At 43.5% G+C, this 20,649-nt stretch overlaps 1 protein-coding gene across 1 annotated transcript; it reads left to right on the top strand.

Moving 5' to 3' along the window:
• Window positions 1-15,533, top strand: KLHL23 (kelch like family member 23). The gene is made up of 4 exons (XM_059167084.1): window positions 1-504; window positions 1,680-2,894; window positions 6,236-6,388; window positions 13,387-15,533. The coding sequence occupies exons 2-4, from the start codon at window positions 1,682-1,684 to the stop codon at window positions 13,695-13,697; spliced, it is 1,677 nt and encodes a 558-aa protein (XP_059023067.1). The 5' UTR covers window positions 1-504; window positions 1,680-1,681; the 3' UTR covers window positions 13,698-15,533.
• The last annotated feature ends 5,116 nt before the right edge of the window (window positions 15,534-20,649 follow it).

The raw sequence follows: 20,649 nt of genomic DNA, 5'->3' as shown, positions 1-20,649 counted from the left end.
GGAAGGGGGAAGGGATACAGTCCCCCCTCAGCTCCCATATGTGGTCTTAACTCAGGACTTACTGAGTTGGTGTAGACGGAAAACGCTCGGGGGTGTGTGCTGTGTGGAACACAGACCCAAGGAGAGAGGGGAAAGCTAGTCGCGCAAGCCCTGTCCTCAGGGCAGCCTTCCCACCTGCTGCTGGGAGGAACCGCCGGGAAGGGGCCGCAGCCGCGTGCCCGCCGACACCCCCCCCCCCGCCGCCCCACCCCTGCTCGCAGCGCGGTGCCGCCACCCGGGAGTTCCCGCGAGTGGCCCCGCGCCCAGGCCGCGCGGGGGGCCGTTCGGTTGGAGGCGGGGAGCAGCCGGGGCACCAAAATAGGAGCCGCTTGTGGGCTGGAGCTGCACTAGCAGGCACCCTCCGCCGCGCCTCTTCCAAAGATGGTCAGAGGGTCCGGAGGCGCCCCCGCCCTCGCTCGCCGCTAGCCCGTGGGCCAGCACCGCGTCCCGGAGCCGCCGCCGGAGGTAGGTGTCCCGCGGCCCCGCCGCCCGGGGCCAGCCGTAAGGGAGCCGGCGGGGCCGGGCGCGGGAGAACGAGGCCGCGCCGCCTCCCGAGCCCGCCGGCCGCAGAGGCGCGGAGACAATGGCCGCGCGGGCGCTGGGCTGGGTCGAGCGCGGGGCCGCCCGCTGTGCCCTCCCCACACCTGTGCGGCGTCCCGGGGCAGAGGGACGCGGGCACCCGGCCCGGCCGGCTGCGCGCGGCGCCCTCGAGTCGAGTCCCCGCGCCAGGCCCGGGGCGGGGCGGTCTCCCGGCGGGAACGCGGGCCCGGGGCCCAGGCTCGGGGCGCGCGGAAACCCCTGCGGCTGCGGCGGGGGAGGGGGCGCAGGGATGGCGGGGATGGCGGGGCGTGGAGGGGCCGTGGAGGGGCCGCGGCCCGGCCGCTTTCTTTTCTCTCGTTTCTCAAGCAGAAAGGTACAGGGTTTCCCTTTTCCGAGATTTCTTCTTTTTCTTTTTTTTTTTTTTTTTTAAAGATTTTATTTATTTATTTGACAGAGATCACAAGCAGGCAGAGAGGCAGACAGAGAGAGAGGAGGAAGCAGGCTCCCTGCTGAGCAGAGAGCCCGACGCGGGGCTCGATCCCAGGACCCTGGGATCATGACCTGAGCCGAAGGCAGAGGCTTTAACCCACTGAGCCACCCAGGCGCCCCGATTTCTTCTTTTTCAATTCTATTTCGATCCTCCCTTTTTTGGCAGCTCGATGCGACTTGCAAGGGAGATGGAGCTCGTGAAAAAAGGTTGCATTGGGGCCGAGCAGAGACGGCCAAAGTCCGGTCTCTAGTGGGGCGACCCCTCGGACAGTTGGTTTGCCAAGCGGGGTCCTCTCGGACAGCCAGTTCGGGTCCAATTGCGGAGACTGGGCGAATGGGGTAGCAAATCAATATTTCTAATTTAAAAGATTACTGAAAACCCCGGGGGCCTCGTTTCAGGCTCCAAGCTACCCCGAATTTAAATTGACCATCACATAAACTATGAAATAGTCTATCCACATTTTGCGTTTCTTACCTAGAATGCTAAACTTAGTCTAGGTTTGGAGTATGTACGATGCTAATCAATCATCGCAAGCCTTGGCGTCCTTAGCTTTTGATTATTTGCCGTAATCTGCAAAATTGAAAACCCGTTTACTTCATGTTTATTGCAGCCATGGCTCTAAAAGGACAAGAAGATTATATTTACCTTTTCAAGGATACAGCGCATCCAGTCGATTTTCTGGATGCATTCAGAACATTCTACTTGGATGGATTATTTACTGATATTACCCTTCAGTGTCCTTCAGGCATAATCTTCCATTGTCACCGAGCTGTTTTAGCTGCTTGCAGCAATTATTTTAAGGCAATGTTTACAGCTGATATGAAAGAAAAATTTAAAAATAAAATAAAAATCTCTGGCATCCACCATGATATTTTGGAAGGCCTTGTGAATTATGCATACACTTCCCAGATTGAAATAACTAAAAGAAACGTTCAAAGCCTCCTTGAAGCAGCAGATCTGCTACAGTTCCTTTCGGTAAAGAAAGCTTGTGAGCAGTTTTTGGTAAGGCACTTGGATATTGATAATTGTATTGGAATGCACTCCTTTGCAGAATTTCACATGTGTCCAGAACTAGAGAAGGAATCTCGAAGAATTCTCTGTTCAAGGTTTAAGGAAGTGTGGCAGCAAGAAGAATTTCTGGAAATCAGCCTTGAAAAATTTCTCTTTATATTGTCCAGAAAGAATCTCAGTGTTTGGAAAGAAGAAGCTATCATAGAGCCTGTTATTAAGTGGACTGCTCATGATGTGGAAAATCGAATTGAATGCCTGTATAATTTACTAAGCTATGTAAACATAGATATAGATCCAGTGTATTTAAAAACAGCTTTAGGTCTTCAAAGAAGCTGCCTACTAACTGAAAATAAGATACGATCTCTAATATACAATGCTCTGAATCCCCTGCATAAAGAGATTTCCCAGAGGTCCACAGCCACAATGTACATCATTGGAGGTTATTACTGGCATCCTTTATCAGAGGTTCACATATGGGATCCTCTGACAAATGTTTGGATTCAGGGAGCGGAAATACCAGACTATACTAGGGAGAGCTATGGTGTTACATGTTTGGGACCCAACATTTATGTAACTGGGGGTTATAGAACGGATAACATAGAAGCTCTTGACACAGTGTGGATCTATAACAGTGAAAGTGATGAATGGACAGAAGGTTTGCCTATGCTCAATGCCAGGTACTACCACTGTGCAGTCACCTTGGGTGGCTGCGTCTACGCTTTAGGCGGTTACAGGAAAGGGGCTCCTGCAGAAGAGGCCGAGTTCTATGATCCATTAAAAGAGAAATGGATTCCTATTGCAAACATGATTAAAGGTAAGTCCAGATTATATTTACTCTCTAATTTTCTAGATGTTTGAGGTTAGGCCAGTGGTCTAAATTCTCCTGCAGAGAACTTTAAAAAGAATGCATCACTTTGGAATGCTATCTAGGAACTATAATAGATTATACAAATAATAGTGGACAGAATGTTCCAAGTAGAAGCACAGTAGAGCAGTCCCCAACTTGTCTGAGGTTATGTGATTAGAGCATGTTCCTCAGACTAGAAAAATATCATTTATATAAGAAAACAGTATACTTCATCCCACTTACTCTACAGCCTGTTTCAAGTTTAGCTCTTGCTTCAGGTCCTTAGAATTTATATTTAAGTCAAAGGCTAAATGAAAAGAGAAAGTTGGGTGGTTTTATTAGTTCTTATTTATTTATTTATGCTCTTGAAATTGAACCCTTTTCAGTTCTGCTTTTAAATATTCAGTCTTTTCCCTCCCATTATCTGATCATCTCTCTTTTAAAAGGTCTTTCATTAAAACTTTGAAAGGTTCGGTCCCTGTAGAGTGTAACAAATTACATTCTCTAAAAAAGTAGAGACAGATAGCCCCTGCTTTTTGAGATTCAAGTCTTTCTTCCTAAGGTGAAAGATAGGGGCAGATCCCATGCCCTCCCTCCTGTGGTCCACACCACCAGGCACACTATTGGGTTTCAATGTCTGTCTGATAAACACTCTGTTTTCTGCTGTGTTCAGTACTTGATTAGCCTTGCTCTCCTTCCCTCCCACTGGCAAAAAAGTTAAACTGGAATCTTACTTAATTACATTTATTCATTTGTGCTGGGGAGTTGCACAAAAACAACTGGTAGGTTGTTTCTAAATTTGTGTCATTTTATTCCAAATGTTCCTTCCCAGGCCTTTCTGTTTCTGTTTTAATACTACTGAGGGTGTGGGAATCTGACCTGGTGTGGTCGTTGGATGACAGGCAGGAAGCCCGAGAGGCAGAACGGTCTTGTGATCAGGCACATTGCTCCTGAAGCCAAACTGCTTGAGTCCAAATCCTGACTTTCCATTTCCTTGCTAGTGTGCTCAGGCAAATTGTTTCATCTCCCCGTGCCCCAGTTTTATTGTCTGTACAATGGGGGAGACAACATTATGAAGCTCAGGGCTTTGAGAGGATTAAGTGAATTTATGCATGTGAGGTGTGTAGAACAGGGTCTGGAGCAGGGGAAGCACACAGTGTCAGGAGTTGTTGTGGGTGTTAATTGTCACTATTTGTTGTTCATTATTGTCATAATGAAGGCCCTTATAAAAAAACCACGTCAACTTTGACAGAGCAAAATTTTCTTTCATAGGAAATCATGTCTGCTCTCCTGCATGCATGAAGGTTCAGTAGTGGTTGGTAGAGGGGGACAAGGGGGGGTTAGAGCCCCCCCTGCTGCTGCCATTCCTGTTTTGGACTCTGCCTCAGCTTAACTGCCCATTCCTGGTCTCATCCCCAGGATGGTCTTCAGCGTCCTCCTGACTCCTTTCCTACTAAAGAAACAAGGAAGGTTCAAATATTGTAGCGGCTGTTGTCAACCTGGATACATTTCTGCCTCTCTTTCTTGATGACGAGATACTGGTTGCCATGGTTTCATAGTTCAGAGCATATTTTCACGAGGAGGAAAGTTGGTTACTTTATTGCGATCTTTAAACATCATATTTGAAACACACTTGCTGAAAAGAAATGCTTCCTTGGTGGGTCCACTGTTAAAGAAAGCCTTGTGTGTTCTTGCCTTCACCTTGAGTGGAATGGGAGACCCTCATATGCCGAAGTACCTCCCCCCCGCCCGCCCACACACACACCAGCTGGGTCTGAAATTCCAGTTTTAGTTACACTTTTACCTTGAAGTCTGATTCCTGGTTATATTCAATCATCCTTGGGAAGGGTAATCCTGTATCCGTTCTATCCAGCTTTGGACAGTGCTGGTTTTGAACTATAAGTTTCTCATTTTTCTGTTGCAAGGGTAACATTACTTTTCCCCGTTTGCTTCCTTTTGTAGTCATGACGTGAACGATCAGCTTCCTCTGGTAATCAGAACTTAAATTGTGTAGAGTCAAATTTCAAATTCATTTCCTTTTTTGGTTTAGGGATGTACAGAGAAGAAATAAATACTTGACTATTTAGGAGCTCCTGACTTCTTTTTTCTCCCTCATCATAGCTGCCCTGCGTATAAACTCACATTTATGCTGGAGTAGAAACGCACATTAAACTGCATCCAGTATGTGTCAACCAACAACTGTTGGTTGAAAGACTAAACTGACGTGTTCGACCAAAATGAGCCTCATCTTACTTCCTCCGAGCTTTTTTTTCTGCCGAACTCATTTCTTCCTCCCCATTTTCCTAGAGCATCAGCATTTCCCAATTTCCCGAACTTAGGACCTCACCATCAGTTTTGCTTGTTTCGGACACAGTCGGGCATCAAGGCTTATGTGTTTATCTGTCTCTCTTACCTCCATGCCCTTCCCTCCACACCCAAAAACCCTTCTAAATTGGGCCCTCAATACTTCCCACCGGGGCCAATATCTGGATGTCTGACTCTTTTTGTCCTTCTGCTTCTGTAGTCTTTCTCTTCCTCTGTTTAAAAATCTTTAAAGTCTTGCTGAATGAAGTCTTCATAGTTGGGGACCAGGATCCTTTGCAGTGTGGCTTCCAACTTACTGTGTGTCAGCTTCAATTCCCATCTGGCAACTCCAGCTGGGTCACCTGCCTTTGCATGTGCTGGCATCAAATGGGGATACGCGACATTGCCCACTGGGTCTTTGCACTTGCCTTTTCCTCTGCGTCGGAGGCTTTCTCTCACCTCTACCTGCCAAAGTCCTACCTGCTGGGACCCAGGTCAAATTCTGCCACCTCCAGCCATCATTTCCCTGCTCAAAGCAGTGTCTCCAGGCTCTGAATGTTCACAGTGGTTCCGTACCCGGTGCTCTAAATATTTGGGTAAGTGTCTCACCCTCTTTTAGAAGAGTGCAAGGGGGGCGCCTGGGTGGTTCAGTGGGTTAAAGCCTCTGCTTTCGGCTCAGGTCATGATCCCAGCGTCCTGGGATCAGCCCCACATCAGGCTCTCTGCTCAGCAGGAAGCCTCCTTCTTCTCTCTCTGCCTGCCTCTCTGCCTACTTGTGATCTCTGTCTGTCAAATAAATAAATAGAATCTTTTAAAAAAAAGAAGAAGAAGAAGAAGAGTGCAAGGGACCTTTCGTATTCAGTCTTCCATCTCTCATAGCACTTAGCACAGGACCTGACATCTACTGTCAGTAGCAACAGAAACAATAATGAATTTAGCCCAAATATTCATCATGAAACACAACGATAGATCCATCTGAAGACATGATTTTGATTAACACACAGGCGTGGGAAATGCGACTGCCTGCGTCTTACACGAAGTTATCTATGTCATTGGCGGCCACTGTGGCTACAGAGGGAGCTGCACCTACGACAAGGTCCAGAGCTACAACTCAGATATCAATGAGTGGAGCCTCATCACCTCCAGTCCACATCCAGGTAATTAAATACTGTTCCAGGGAGCACATGTTGTAATACAGTTTAGACTATGAGGGACAGCTAAAAATGGCCTGGAAAAAGAAAATGCTAGACTTACAGCAGACTACCCATGGGTGTAATTAGAAGGCTCAGAATATTCATATGTCCATCTAACAGTAATCACAGGCTATTCTGATTAGATCACATCTACAAATACTTTCCCTGATGTTTTTATGAGACACATTTTAAGCCTGGGTGGTTAAAAATGGTAGCTTCTTTTTAAAATTTTCTTCACCTAGGTTCTTTTGTTGTGTTTCTTATTCCTCTGTTGTGTGCGTTCTTTCATGTATATGCATTATATGAAACAATTCTTGTAGACAGTTAAAAAGCACTAGTCTGATACAAACGGCCAACAGACACATGAGAGAATGTTGAACATCACTTGGCATCAGGGAAATACAAATCAAAACCACAATGAGATACCCCCTCACGCCAGTCAGGAGGGTTGAAATTAACAAGTCAGAAAATGACAGATGTTGGCAAGGATGAAGAGAAAGGGGAACTGTCTTACACTGTTGGTGGGAATGTAAGCTGGTGCAGCCGGCCTGGAAAACAGTATGGAGGTTGCTCAAAAAGTTGAAAATAGAGCTACCCTATGACCCAGCAATCACACTACTGGGTATTTACCCTAAAGATACAAATGTAGTGATCCAAAGGGGCAGCTGCACCCCAATGTTTATAGCAGCAATGTCCACCATAGCCAAACTATGGAAATAGCCTAAATGTCCATTGACAGAGGAATGGATAAAGAAGATGTGGAATATATATATACACAATGAAATATTACTCAGCCATCAGAAAGGATGAATACTTACCATTTACATGGACATGGATGGAACTGGAGGGTATCGTGTTGAGCTAAATAAATCAATCAGAGGAAGACAGCCTATGGTTTCACTCAAAGTAGAATATAAGAAACAGCGCAGAGGACCACATGGGAAGGGAGGGAAAACTAAATGGGAAGTTATTGGAGAGGGAGAAAAACCATGAGAGACTCTTAACTATAGGAAACAAATGGAGTGTTGCTGGAGGGGGGATGGGGGATGGGTAAATGGGTGATGGGCATTAAGAGGGCATGTGAGGTGATGAGCACTGGGTGTTACATGCAACTGATATATTATTAGATACTACATCTGAAACTAATGATGTACTATATGTTGGCTAATTGAATTTAAATTTTAAAAAGTCACCAAACTGTCAAAAAAAAAAAAGCACTAGTCTGTCAAACAGTTGGGGGGAGTGACCATTGATTGTGTTCAACAGGAGGTGGTGTCTTCTTTTAAAGGCATGTTCTTTCTGGGTCTCGATAACTATTAAGCACCTTACTCCTGGGATGGGCAGAACCCTGTGTTAGCCTTACTTTAACCATCAGGAAGGGGACCTGTGGTCTGCCCATAAGGAATGGCCAGCCTTCTGCCTACTGTGCCTTTGTTCTTTGACTTGTCTCTTTGTGAAGAGCTCTGAGAAGTATGAGCCATAGCCTGTTACAGTTATGGCATATGTTTGAGACTTTTCATTAGGAAAGATTTATATCACCATATCACTATACTACTTTGAATCATTTTCCATATAGCATAAGGCTTCTATCTCTGTGAATCATTGGCGAGCATGGTTGAAATTCGCAAGCTTGAACCATCTGAGAGTGATAGTAACAGTTAACCTTCCTGAAGACTTTCTACACGTCAGGTACTGACTAAACACTTTACACATAATATTACCTTAATTTATGTCTATAGCCCTGTGAATAGGTATTGTTTATACCCATTTTACATATTTAGAAATGGTGGCAAGAAAGGATAAGGTCACACAGTTTGGAAGTGGTGGACCAAGGTTCAGTTCAGCAGTCTGATGGCATACTCCATGCTACAGCGACTAAGTAGCCTCCCTCTCCTTAAGGGAGTGGAGCAGGCTGTCCTGCTCTGGACCAGTGCAGCTGGATCCACCCCAGCAACAGACCTTTCATCTCACGGTTCAGAGAAAGTCCTCTGCACCTGGGCTGGAGCTCCATAGGCCACAGGCTTTGCCTAACAAGAGACTTCAGCCACAGCCCGTCCTGGCTCTGAAGACATCATGGAACAGGCTGCCTTCTTCCTCCTAGTAGCCCAGATGTATTAGCTCAGACCCCCCACCACTTTCTGTTATGACCAATGAAGTTATAATGGAAAATAATAATACCAGCTCAAATTGAGCTGTAGCTAACATTTATTTAGTTAGTATGAGCCAGGCACTAACTATTCCAGTAATTTTTTTATGTCGTAATCTGTTTAAACCTTACAGCAATCCTGTGAGCTTTGCAGGTCACTGGGGCACAGAGACACTAAATAAATTTCCCAAGATCAGCTAGCTAGTGCTTGTTAGAGGTGAAGTTCAAATCCAGGCAATCTGGCGAGGAAGCCATGTTTTTAAGAACTGCTTCTTCCCCCTGTTAACCTTAACAGTTAGACATGACTTTGACATCTTTACAAAGAAAGTCCAGTATATGAAAAGTCATATTAACAAATTAGAGCGCAGTTATTTACATTACCAATTTAATATATATTTCATATAAGGGATCCTTCAAACATCTTATAACATATTTAAGCTACATGTACCTTGTTCACTGCTTGAACGGGAGTCTGAAAGGCAATGAGATGTAAGCCAAAGCATGAAAATCCATGGCCAACTAAAAAATAAATCAGAAATAAATACTAAATTTGACTATAAATCGATGGGAACATATAATAATGTTTGTTAAGTTTTGCTTTCCATTGGACTTTTTCCTGACATAATGCAAGAAACAAAGGTAGCAAGTTGGTACCCTGCCTGGTCTGTTCTTTTTGGCTTTCAGTGCTTAAGATATTTTTAACTGGCTTGCTACCAATATTTAAAATCTAGGAGATTTCAAAGAAAAGTCATGATTTCTGGCCTTTGGAAAAATTGTAGCAACCATGGACCACATTCCCTTCTGGCAGAGATCACTGGAGCCACGTAGTGGCTGCTCACTTTTAAATGGCACCTGCATGCTCCATTTCACTAGTCTCTTCCATTCTCATCCCGTCATAGACCTGGGGGACTGTGCTCTTGCTTCTCCTCCCCCTGGCCTGCTTCATTCAACTAGTCTGTTAGCTCCTTAGCCCCTGAAGGCATTTGGAGTTGCATCCTGTGAACTGTAGCAAGGTATGCTTCTTCTTCATCATGGGAGCACCTCCCCAGGAATGTACAGTGCCAGTCTTGAGCCTTCCTTACAGATACATAGCTTAGACTACAAAGAAATCATGACTACCGTTATTTTTCAAGGGTAATACAAGTGTTATCTTTTTTTCTTGATACCTTTAAGGGTGGTACTTTTGGATAGTTAAAAACCAAGGGACTCTAATTTCATTAAATGCAAGGTAATATTTATTGAGACCTTACCTTGGGAAAGATACCATTCTCGTTATTCTGTAAGACACAAAGATGATTAAGGGCTTGTCTCTACTGCTACAGGAACCCAGAATCTAGTAGCAAATATACATACATAACAGGAATACAAGGCAGGTATACAAGTAAGTGCTCTTGAAATTAAGGGTAGAAAGAGCTTGAGTCTAATTTAAGGGAAATCTGGAAATCTTAGAATTCCAGGAGTATGTTGTTATGAGTTAGGCCTTAAAGAATGGCTATAATTAAGGTATTTTTTGAAGAAGTGTTTTCTGGCAGAAGGGAGCCAGTGGTGGGAAGCAGGAAGGCAAGTTCCAGGTTTATTTGGGGACTCGGGAGTGGATGTGTATGATGAGATGTGAGAGGGTAGAATGAGAGATTGGATGGGAGAGTTCGGTTGAAGAGCATTTCCCAGAGGGCTTCCAATGGCAGTCAGGAGAAGTTTAAAAATGGAGAACTACTAAAGCTCTTGAGTCTTTTAGAATAGATTAGGAGAAAGACAGCAGGGAAATCTGTTAAAATTGTCATAATACACCAGGTGAGATATGCTGAAAGCCTGAAAGTGGTAGGAGGTGAAAACGGGTAGATGTGAGAAATGTTACGCATTCAACATGAGAGAGTTGAGAGCCGAGTTGGAGCTCAGTTTTATAGTTAACTATGGAGGACTGGTTGGATCACCCACGAGAGCTGTCCATCAGGGATTGGGAAGTACGGGTCTGCAGCTCAGGAGGAAGAGTGGGGCCAAATTTAGAGATCAAGGTGTCCTTTGCTTGGAGGCTATCTATGACTGTGGGTGTAGAGATGGTTGAGGTGCATTGGGAGGGTAGGACTCAGAGTACAGCTATGCACAGTCTTGGGAAACGGCACTGTTTAAGGGATGAGCTGGGAAGGAAGAGTGTGGGAAGACCAGGGAAGAAGCAGAAAGTAGTAAAGGGATAAAGCCTATGGAGAGCTGCATCAAGTGGGAAGAGAGTTCTCTCCTGGCTCTGCCATTTATTCACATGGCTAGTCGTGGGCAGCGGCTTAAGCTCTTGGGTCTTACTTTCTAGTAAAGAAGTTAGATTAGATAAGCTTTACAGGTCTTTTCAATGTGAATAATCTTAGGAAAAAAGTCTAAATCATTTCAGTGGATATTGAATATCTGAAAATATTGTGGTTGTCTGTGAATCCCTGCATGGCTTTCTTCATATCACTCATGCAACCCTGAATACAGACTAGTGTGTGTTTATAGTGAATATTTATGTGTAAACTTCTTGAGCCATGACAGATGGTGCCATTCTTGTACTTAGTTTGAAATTGTTCATTCCTTCGTTTGCCCAACAAAGGTTTGCTGAGTATTTCCCGAATGTGATGTGTAGTGCTAGGAGCTCAATAAACAAGGCACAGTCCTTTGGGCTCAATAGCTTTGTAGAGTGACCAACAGGAAAAAAGCAGTTACACCTGTGGAAGAAGAAGTTTCCATCAACAATAACAGAAGGTTATGTTGATTTGGGTAACAGGAAAAAAACTATCAGGAAACACCTTATTTTTTTTTTCTGTTCTTTAAAGTTTATTTATTTGAGTAATCTCCATACGGAACATGGGGCTTGAACTCACAACACTAAGAGTTGCATGCTCTTCCAACTGAGCCAACCAGGTGCCCCAGGAATCACCTTATTTTAAACATTTTTCCTGCTATAGGAAGATCAAGATATTTTTCTTAAGAACCACAAATTGAGGATTTTTTGCTAAACTTTGAAATTTAAGAAAAGCCTAGTGAACTTGTTGAATCACACCAACTGATAAAATTTCTGAATTATTAATTTTCACAACCATTTAATAGAATCACTCATATAATTTACATAAACAATGTTTCACAAGTACCAAAACAAATTCTACAAAACTTCTGCATGTATAGTAACTGGAAACCCGGGTAAAATAAATGGGGCTTTACAAGGGTAGGAGAATTCTTGTTTTCCTCGCTGTCAGATACTTTGAGAACAACCAGTATGTGGACTCATCTTCTGAGATTTTTCCTTAGCCTTTGAAACCTAGATAGCAAGAACTTTACTGATAAGAATGTGCTTGCCTTCTTAAAGGGGAAATCACATTTTTTATTATACATTGTCTCTTTCTGAAGGGGGGCTTATAAGCTTTGTTTTTTCCCCCACAGAATAATGGGAGTGCACATTTGGGTGCAGAGGGTACAAGTTCCAATTCATTCATTGATCCAACAAACTTTAATGAGTCCTTACAAGGTTCCAGACACTTGCCATTCCCCAACAGGGATGGAATAGTGGGAAGGATGCAGGTCCTACACTGTCGGAGGGGAGATGGACAGTCACCAAGAAACGTCAGACAGTGAAAAGTGTTGTGGAGAATATGAAAGAGGGTGAGGTGGAGGGGATGCCTGCCTGGCCACGTCAGGCTGGGTGGTTAGGGGAGGGCGCTCTGAGGAGATGACCGTAAGATGAGACCTGGATGACAAGAAGGGGGCGGTTGTGTCAAGTGCTGGGAGCAGAAGTTTCTAGGCAGGAGGAAGCCCTCAGCAATAGCAAGCTGAGTCTTCATTTATTTGCCATAATGTTTGGGCCCCTGACAAGTCCTGCTCCTTCTCCCGGCCTGCAGCTAGGGGTGTTTAAGTGTAATCCTATGGTTGGTATTCCTGGAGAATGAACTCACAGGTTAGTCATGGTGCTGGAAATGGGGGCAAGGAAGAAGCACAGCTGGGACCAGGGTGAGGCAAGAGCCATGCCAGAGGCACAGAGTCCGAGTCCATCTCAGAGAATGAGAGCAGCAGCCTTGCATTTGGTACCTCAGACGCCTCGCCTGCCTCGCCTGCGTCACCTGAGGGACAGTGCTGGGAAGGGAGAGGAAGTGAGGTTCCAGAAGAGCTGGGTGCCTTGATTGCCTGTGGGAGGCAGGGGGCGGAGGGAGAGGGATAAATAATATGGGAAAAATTAAAACAGCCCAGAAGGCTGACCCACCTCCTCCCAACTCCAGAGGCAGACTCCCAGCCTGGGATCCAGACCCCACACAGCAGCTGTCTGCCTTTGAGCTGCTTTTGGTCTCTTAGGATCATAGACTCTAGATCCCCACTAATCTGGTTTTGTCTTTTTTGAGCAGCAGTGTGAGAGAGGCAAGCCAGGTCCTCCATCCTGCCCCCGGCGCTGCAGACGCTACAGAGTGCCTGCCCCTGGTTGTAGGGGGTGGCCACTAAGACCTGAAGGAGCCTACACCAGTTCCCTCAGACGTCTTCACGTCAGAATGTCAGGGGGTCTCCACAACTTGTACCCAGAGTGTAGAATAAAAGGTGTCTGTGCTGGGTAGAGGTCTGAGGAGGACTTCCTCCCTGGCACCCTGTAAAGCCAGAGGAGGGACCACCTGAGAGAGAATGGCAGGGCGAGGCAGTCTGAATCGGGTGATAGGGGATGGATTTTAAGGCTCAGTGTTGTGGTAGAGGAATCAGAATGTCAAGACGACTCGATTTTTGTATGCTGCATTGTAAGGGATTCTTACATCACCAGCCTAAGGGATCTCTGTTTGTTATCCTAATAAAATTTTGCTTTTTCTCTTTTTAATAGAATATGGATTGTGTTCAGTTCCATTTGAAAATAAGCTCTATCTAGTTGGCGGACAGACTACAATCACGGAATGCTATGACCCTGAACAAAATGAATGGAGAGAAATAGCTCCCATGATGGAAAGGAGGATGGAGTGTGGTGCCGTCATCATGAATGGATGTATTTATGTCACTGGGGGATATTCCTACTCGAAAGGAACGTATCTTCAGAGCATTGAGAAATATGATCCAGATCTTAATAAGTGGGAAATAGTGGGCAATCTTCCAAGTGCCATGCGGTCCCATGGATGTGTTTGTGTGTATAATGTCTGATTGAATCCATAGAAGTGGACCCAGTAATCACTGTTTTAGGGTGTAATAAAAGAGACAGAGAAAGACAGAATTTGGGATTTGGAGTCCCTTACTTATCGTTGTGGCCTGACACATAATGGGTGAATTCCCATGTCTAACCCCAACTCTTCACCTTAACGCAGTGATTAATGGAAAAATCCTATGTGTATTTACATTTGAATCAGTAGGGTTAACACCCTAATCTCTGCTTTTCAAGGTAATATGGAATTTTGGACACTTGGCAAAAAGTGAAAAACCTTTGTAGTGAATTATTCTCCTGGTAGCATCAACACTGGGTGCAGGTCAGAATCATTCTTTGGAATGAAATGTCTCTTCTGACCCTGTAATGTACTAGTGTATATTAAGGTTCCATTTAGCTAGCAAGGAATTTGAAATTTTAAGGAGGGACTCTTCTCTACCTCTACAAAATCAACACTTTAAAACAGCATTTTTCCATAGTTAGATGTGTTTAGAATGTGGACTTATTTTAAGTCTTTTTTTCTTTGTAGTGTGTATAATTTATTGTTCTTTATTTGCTGACTGCCTGAGGTATACAAGATACTGTGCAAAAGATTATTACTGTTCAGAGTTTACAAACTAAATTTTAAAGAATAGCAAATCTGAACATTTGCAGAGAAAATAGTTAAATATTTGCTAATGCTAAGAGCTATTTTTAATTTTCCGCCTTGATGTAAATTGCTAGTTTAGGTGTCTTTAGTTCAAGCATGTTAGAAAAATCCTCTTTATTCATAAGTGTAGATACATTACTGCATACAAAATTGACTTTTAGAGCCAGAAGGCATGTAGAACAGTTGTGATGTAATAGAAAATACATTGATGAGAAGAAATTTGCATTCATTTCCCAGCTGTGCCACTAACTAGATTTTTTTGTGACTTGAATTGAGTCACAGTCACTTAACCTCTCCCTGATTAGAGCTTCATGACCCATGGACTTTGGGCCACAGATGTGCCTACATGTGGGTTCCCATAACCCCTGGGGCAGCTAGAGGTAGCCTGGGTGGCTGGAGCTTCTGAGCAGAAACACCTTTGTCCACTTTCCCCAGTGTGCCTGCAGTATTACTTTCTGTGTGTGCCAAAACTTGATAAAAGTTGGGAAGCACTGCTTAAGTTAGCTGAAGTTTTAGTGATCTGATAGACCATCTCTCCACACTCTTCATTTTCTTAAAGACACAGTAATTATTTTTTAACTTAAAACATGAAAGTTGAAAACTACCTAATTCTTCTGATTTTTTTTTTTTTTTTTTTAAGAAAGGGACTGTTCAATGCATTCATTTCAGGTGGCATTTTAAATAGATGCAACCTTTTGGGAATGCAATATGGTACCGCGTAGAAGGAGCCCAAAAAAGGGCCATATCTCTACCCCATAAATTCTACTCCTAGATTTGTAACATAAAGAATAATATAAAAACAAAACAAAGGGAAATGCATGAGGATGTTTATGTCTGCATTATTTATAATAGCAAAAAAAAATTGAAAATAGTCTATGTGTCAAAGAAGAAAGCGGACTGATAAAATAATGAAGTATCATACTGCCATTAAAATAATTATTTGGAAGACTGTAAAAACATGGTTGTGTCTGTGATTCGGTAAGTCAAATAAGCACCATAGAAAAGAGTATGCGTACTATGATTGTGACTCCGTAAAATCTTTTTGCATGTGGAAGGTAATAAGCAAAACAAATCCTTTGTGTTAGTGTAGGGGGATGTGGAATGATTTTTAATTTATTTAAATGGTTTTCTTTAATATTTGTGTTTTCAATAAAAATAAGTAAATCACTGAATATGTGGTAAAACTGCTTGAATTTGGCCTGAGTCAAAGGACAGAGTTAGTGAAACCGTTGATTATAGACGATTTCAATCTATAATTGGATTATAGACCCTTTTATTGCTTTTAAGGACACATAGCAATTAATGCTGGGCCAGTCATGTGATGTCCAGTAGTGTTTTAGAGATCTGTTTTATGGAATAGATGAAAAGAGTTGCAATCACCTTCCTCTGCTTTTAGCTTACCTAGGTCCTATAGAATCCTGACTGGAGTCCAGCCTCTGGGAATTCTTCCCTATGGCTCAGGCCCAGTAAAACTCCCATTGTCACATTTTAAGGATTTATCATTATATATGTGAAGTATATACAATTTTGAGTTCATGGATCATATCTTTTTAGTTTTTTTCAAGTCCTAGCATTTCATTTGTCTCTCCAGTGTACTTTTTAAAGAAAGGTGATGGTATTGGTTATTTTTACAAAAAAGCATTCCTCAGTTTGCGGCCTGAGGTATTTAATTTATTGTGCCTATTTTCTGTAAAATTCTGTTCTTGCTATTGCTCTGTACACACAAGAAAGTGTTAGGGAAGGGAAGGTAAACACTTCTATCAGCATTATCCCAAGTTCCAAATCATTGTAGTATGAGTGAAAAATATTTTACTATAATTAAATGCAAAGCATGGCTTTGGAAGGGCCAGCACTATTTTGCAAAATAATTAAAACTGTGGAGATGATTTTAAGTATGACTGAATTAAGAGAACTCTAAGTATCCAAATTTTAAAGTTACTGTTTCTCAAGGTGCCTGGGGGTGAGGGGGAGCTCAGTCAGTTAAGCATCTGACTCCTGAGTTCTGCTCAGGTCAGGATCTGAGATGTGAGATGGAGACCTGTGTGGGGCTCCACGCTGGTTGTGCGGCCTGCTTACGATTCTCTCTCTCTCCCTCTCCCTCTGTTCCTCACCCCCACCCACCTCTTTAAATAAATAAATAAACAAGTTAGCAGTTTCTCACAAGTCATATTTTTAGTTTTGAGCTGCAACTGAAATAGGGTCAGCATCTGGAGAACTGGCTTAAGGTAGTACGTTAGCCTCCGTTTTCACATTCATGTAAATATATGCTTGTGTTAAAGACTGAATGTTTGTGTCCCGCCAAATGCCTAGGCTGAAGCCCTTATCCCCAGTGTGACTGTAGAGGTAGGAAGTACCTCTTCTGGAAGCAATTCAGCATGTAAGGGTACGGCGCTGATCAGACAGGCTTAGCGTCCTTGTAAAAGACACCAGAGAGCTTTCTCTCTCCCTGCCGGTGTGACACCACGGTGAGAAAGCAGCATCCGCAGGCCGGAAGGAGAGCTCTTACCAGAACTGGGTCTCGTCTCGGACTTCCAGCCTCCAGAACTGTCAGCAAACTTTCTGTTGTTTGAGTCGCCCAGTCTGTGATGTTTGGTTGTGGAAGCTGAGCTGCCTCACACAGCCCACACAAGCAGTAGTGCTTTACGTGCTGTGGTGTGGGAGCCGAAGCAGCCAGGTGTAGACAGTCTGTTCCCTAGACAACCCCGGCCTTTCCCACCCCTCCCACACAAAGTGACCAGAAACACCTGTTTTATTAGTCTGAAAATGTTTGAAACTCTATAAAGACAGCTTCATTTTTCTTAGGTGCTAGTAGACGTAGCTAGCTAGGGGTTTCTGTCTGCCTAGTTCTTGCCAAGACTGTCTACTGATGCCCTAACTACCGCCCCCTACAGGGACACCTATGCATTTTGAAATCGTGAGTCATAAACTGTTAACTCTTATTTTATTTTATATTATTTGTTTTTTTTTTTTAAAGATTTTATTTATTTGATTTGATTTATTTTTAGAGAGCACAAGCAGGGAGTGGGGGAGGGTGAGGGAGAGGAGAGAGAAAATCTCAAACAGGCTCCACGCTCAGTGCAGAGCCCAGCGAGGGGCTTGATCTCAGGACCAGGAGATCACAAGAGTGGGAGGCTTAACTGACAGTCACCCGGGTGCCGCCCCAGCTTTCTTTTCTTTTAAGATTTTATTTATTTATTTGACAGACAGAGATCACAAGTAGGCAGAGAGGCAGGCAGAGAGAGAAAGCAGGTCCCTGCTGAGCAGAGAGCCCGATGTGGGGCTCAATCCCAGGACTCTGGGATCACTACCTGAGCTGAAGGCAGAGGCTTAACCACTGAGCCACTCAGGTGCCCCCGCCTTAGCTTTCTGATTTAAGATGTAATATTCTCTTTGGGGCTTCACTGGAGTGGTATTGAGCGACTTGCTCAAACCATCAGTGAATATTCTATATTCCAATAAGCCACAATTTAGGGTGTTCTCTGCTGGCTTAGGAAGAATCAATGTAAATTGTGTTCTGTTGTATACATAAGATTACCAATATTTCAACTTTTACCTTTGAAATTCAAACCATACCACAAGCTCTTACTTCTGTGTACCTGCAAGTGCCTCTCTTACACAGGTTCTCATAGGGGAATGTGAAATGCCAGAGCTGTGGACTTCAGCTTGATAGGGAGAGATGGAGCCAGTTGTTCCCTAGCACACCTTGCCTCCCAAAAAACCCACATGCCTTACCACTTTTGCTCACCAACGTAAGACTGGGCTCATGGAATCTGGGAACATTCTTAACAATGCCTGCCTGACACCGAAACTTGTTAACTACATCTTTCCGTATACATGCAGATGGAGACACAAGGATGGCACTTGGGTTTCCCAGATACATACTTCTGCAGCCCTCTTCTACCCTTTAGCTCTTTCTCCTCCCACCTTCCTCATTAAGGAAATGAGACAAGCCTTCTCCCGGACAAGGGAGTATGGGACCTTGAGCATAGGCAGGCAGGGAGATAAGAGCTTCACTGGTTTCTGTATGATTTCTTAAACCTTTTTGTAAACTGTCAAATAGGATACAAATACAGAAAGCCACATGAAACAAATGAACAGCTTAATGAGTTATAAAAAGGCGAACCCTCTTGTAACTGGCATCCGTCAGGACAGAGGACCGGCCAACCACTCCAGGGGCACATCCCAAACACAGCCTCCCACCCCTGCGAATAACCTCTGTTCTTACCGTGGTGATTATTTTCTTTCTTCCACTAGTATTAGCACCTGGATTTTTAGTTTCCTGTGGCTGTTATTAAATAACTGTCGGGGGGCGCCTGGGTGGCTCAGTCAGTTAAGCGTCTGCCTTTGGCTTAGGTCATGATCCCAGGGTCCTGGATCAAGCCCTGTGTTGGGCTCCCTGCTTGGGGGGAGACTACTTCTCCCTCTCCCTCTGCCTGCCACTCCCACTGCTGTGTTCCTCTGTCGAATAAATAAATAAATAAATAAATACAATCTTAAAAAAAAAGGCACAGTTGCAATTGTCTCCTTTTGATGTTAGCAACCACAGACACTGTGATGAGGAAACCGCTATTTGGAGTTGCTGCTAGGCATTTCTTGGTATGACAACCCTGCTTACACCCAAAGTCTGGATATTTGTTTCTGGAATTTTATTTTTTTATTGAGGTATAATTGACATACAGTATCCTATTAGTTTCAGGTGTATATCATAGATGATTTCATATTTTTATACATCAGGAAATGATCCTACAAGAAATCTGGTCACCATCTGTCGCTCTATAAAGTGATATACAGTATTATTATGTTCCCTATACTGTACCGTACATGCCAGAGTTTGGATATTTCGATGAAGACCTGAGCTGAGGATCCCCATCCAGGTTCCTGCTTTGCTTTCTCTTGGGTACTTTTTAAAATAAACATGTAGAGTGGAGCCTGGAAAAAGTTAGTGGCTTCTGCCCCAACCACCTTATAAGTAATAAGTGCTTGCTACCCTGCTCTCTAGCTCCTGCTTGCTCCTGACCTGGGACAGAAAACTGCCTTTGCCCTGGCTTTTTGTGTGCCCCCTACTCCCCCAATTCTTGGTTTCTGGCATTTGTAATAAATCATGTGACCTTTCTTCCTTCATGTGAGAGTATGGAAACTATGGCTTCATCAAAATGACCCTGGGGTTTTCACTTCCCCAAAGTGGGAGCTTTGATGCTGAGGAAGCTACCTGCTGATCCCTGTGTGGATGGCTTATGCCTTCTCCTTCAGCAGGACATAATCTGCATATTCTTGATTTAATACACCAGCTAAGGGCCCCCCTAACACAGATACACAATACCTAGATCTTTGATTCCTTAGAGTCTGCCAAATGGTGATGTCCAGTGCTATAATCTTTTCTACATTTACTAGTTTTCTTACCCAGAGGTACAGGAAAAGTAGGATAAATGCTTGATTCTTACCTTTATGTACCAGTTTGCTAAATAAACAGCATCCTTCAAAGGTGATTTATTAGATTTGGTTTCTTTAATCATTATGAACTTGTGGATTTAAACCTACTTGTCACTTTTCATTTTATTGTGATTACTCTTATTGAAGCTTGATTTATTCCATTCTTAAGCTGGTAGAAGGATCTACAGATTGTTTTCCAGTTCCTTTTGGCTGAGTCCCAATAGTTTTCCATAGTTTCTTTGCTGATTGGTAGGACAGCATACTCCTCGCTCATCTTGTATCTCTCTTCCCTCAAACCCGGAATCTGAGATTTCTCCAAGCATTCCTGGTTTCTTTTACTTAGAAATGGTATTTTAAGAAATGATATTTCACTCAAAGCTTGGGTGCTAGCAATGTTTACTGCCACTAGATTGTTCATTGTTTCTAGGTCTAAAGTTAAAATACATAACAACAATAACACAAAAGACAGGAGGGGGTAATTAGAGTTAAAATTTTGTAAGGTCTTTGCATTGTCAGGGAAGTGCTAAAAGCACTCTAGGGTGTTTACCCAACCTCTTCTATCCTAACATCTGTAGACCCCTTTTGTCACAGGAAGTGTCTGGTTCTCAGAGTCACCTGGGATACTAGAATTAGAATATCACACTATAGATCATTTGCTTTCTGCCACATCTTACACACACACACATACACACACTACTCAGAATAACAGTACTAATGTGCAGATGAGTATGCATTTTTCAGTAATTTGGGGCTGATTCCAAATTCCAAACAGAAAGTAGATGTAGAGGTAAGGTTGAAACTAGCTCGCTACCACCTGAGACTTGGGGTTTTAGTTAGACAGAAGGAAGGGATGGTAAGGAATTCCAGCCAGGAAG

This window comes from Mustela lutreola, chromosome 3 (assembly GCF_030435805.1).
Source record: "Mustela lutreola isolate mMusLut2 chromosome 3, mMusLut2.pri, whole genome shotgun sequence".
NCBI classification, from domain to species: Eukaryota; Metazoa; Chordata; class Mammalia; order Carnivora; family Mustelidae; genus Mustela; species Mustela lutreola.
The sequence above is the reverse complement of the archived record's forward strand: the minus strand, read 5'-3'. Positions and strand labels throughout refer to the sequence as shown.

Excerpts from the sequence above, each read along its gene's own strand:
- KLHL23 (XM_059167084.1), top strand. The coding sequence starts at position 1,682 with ATGGCTCTAAAAGGACAAGAAGATTATATTTACCTTTTCAAGGATACA. Across the intron at positions 2,895-6,235 it reads TATTGCAAACATGATTAAAG|GCGTGGGAAATGCGACTGCC; the intron begins GTAAGTCCAGAT and ends ATTAACACACAG. Across the intron at positions 6,389-13,386 it reads CACCTCCAGTCCACATCCAG|AATATGGATTGTGTTCAGTT; the intron begins GTAATTAAATAC and ends TCTTTTTAATAG.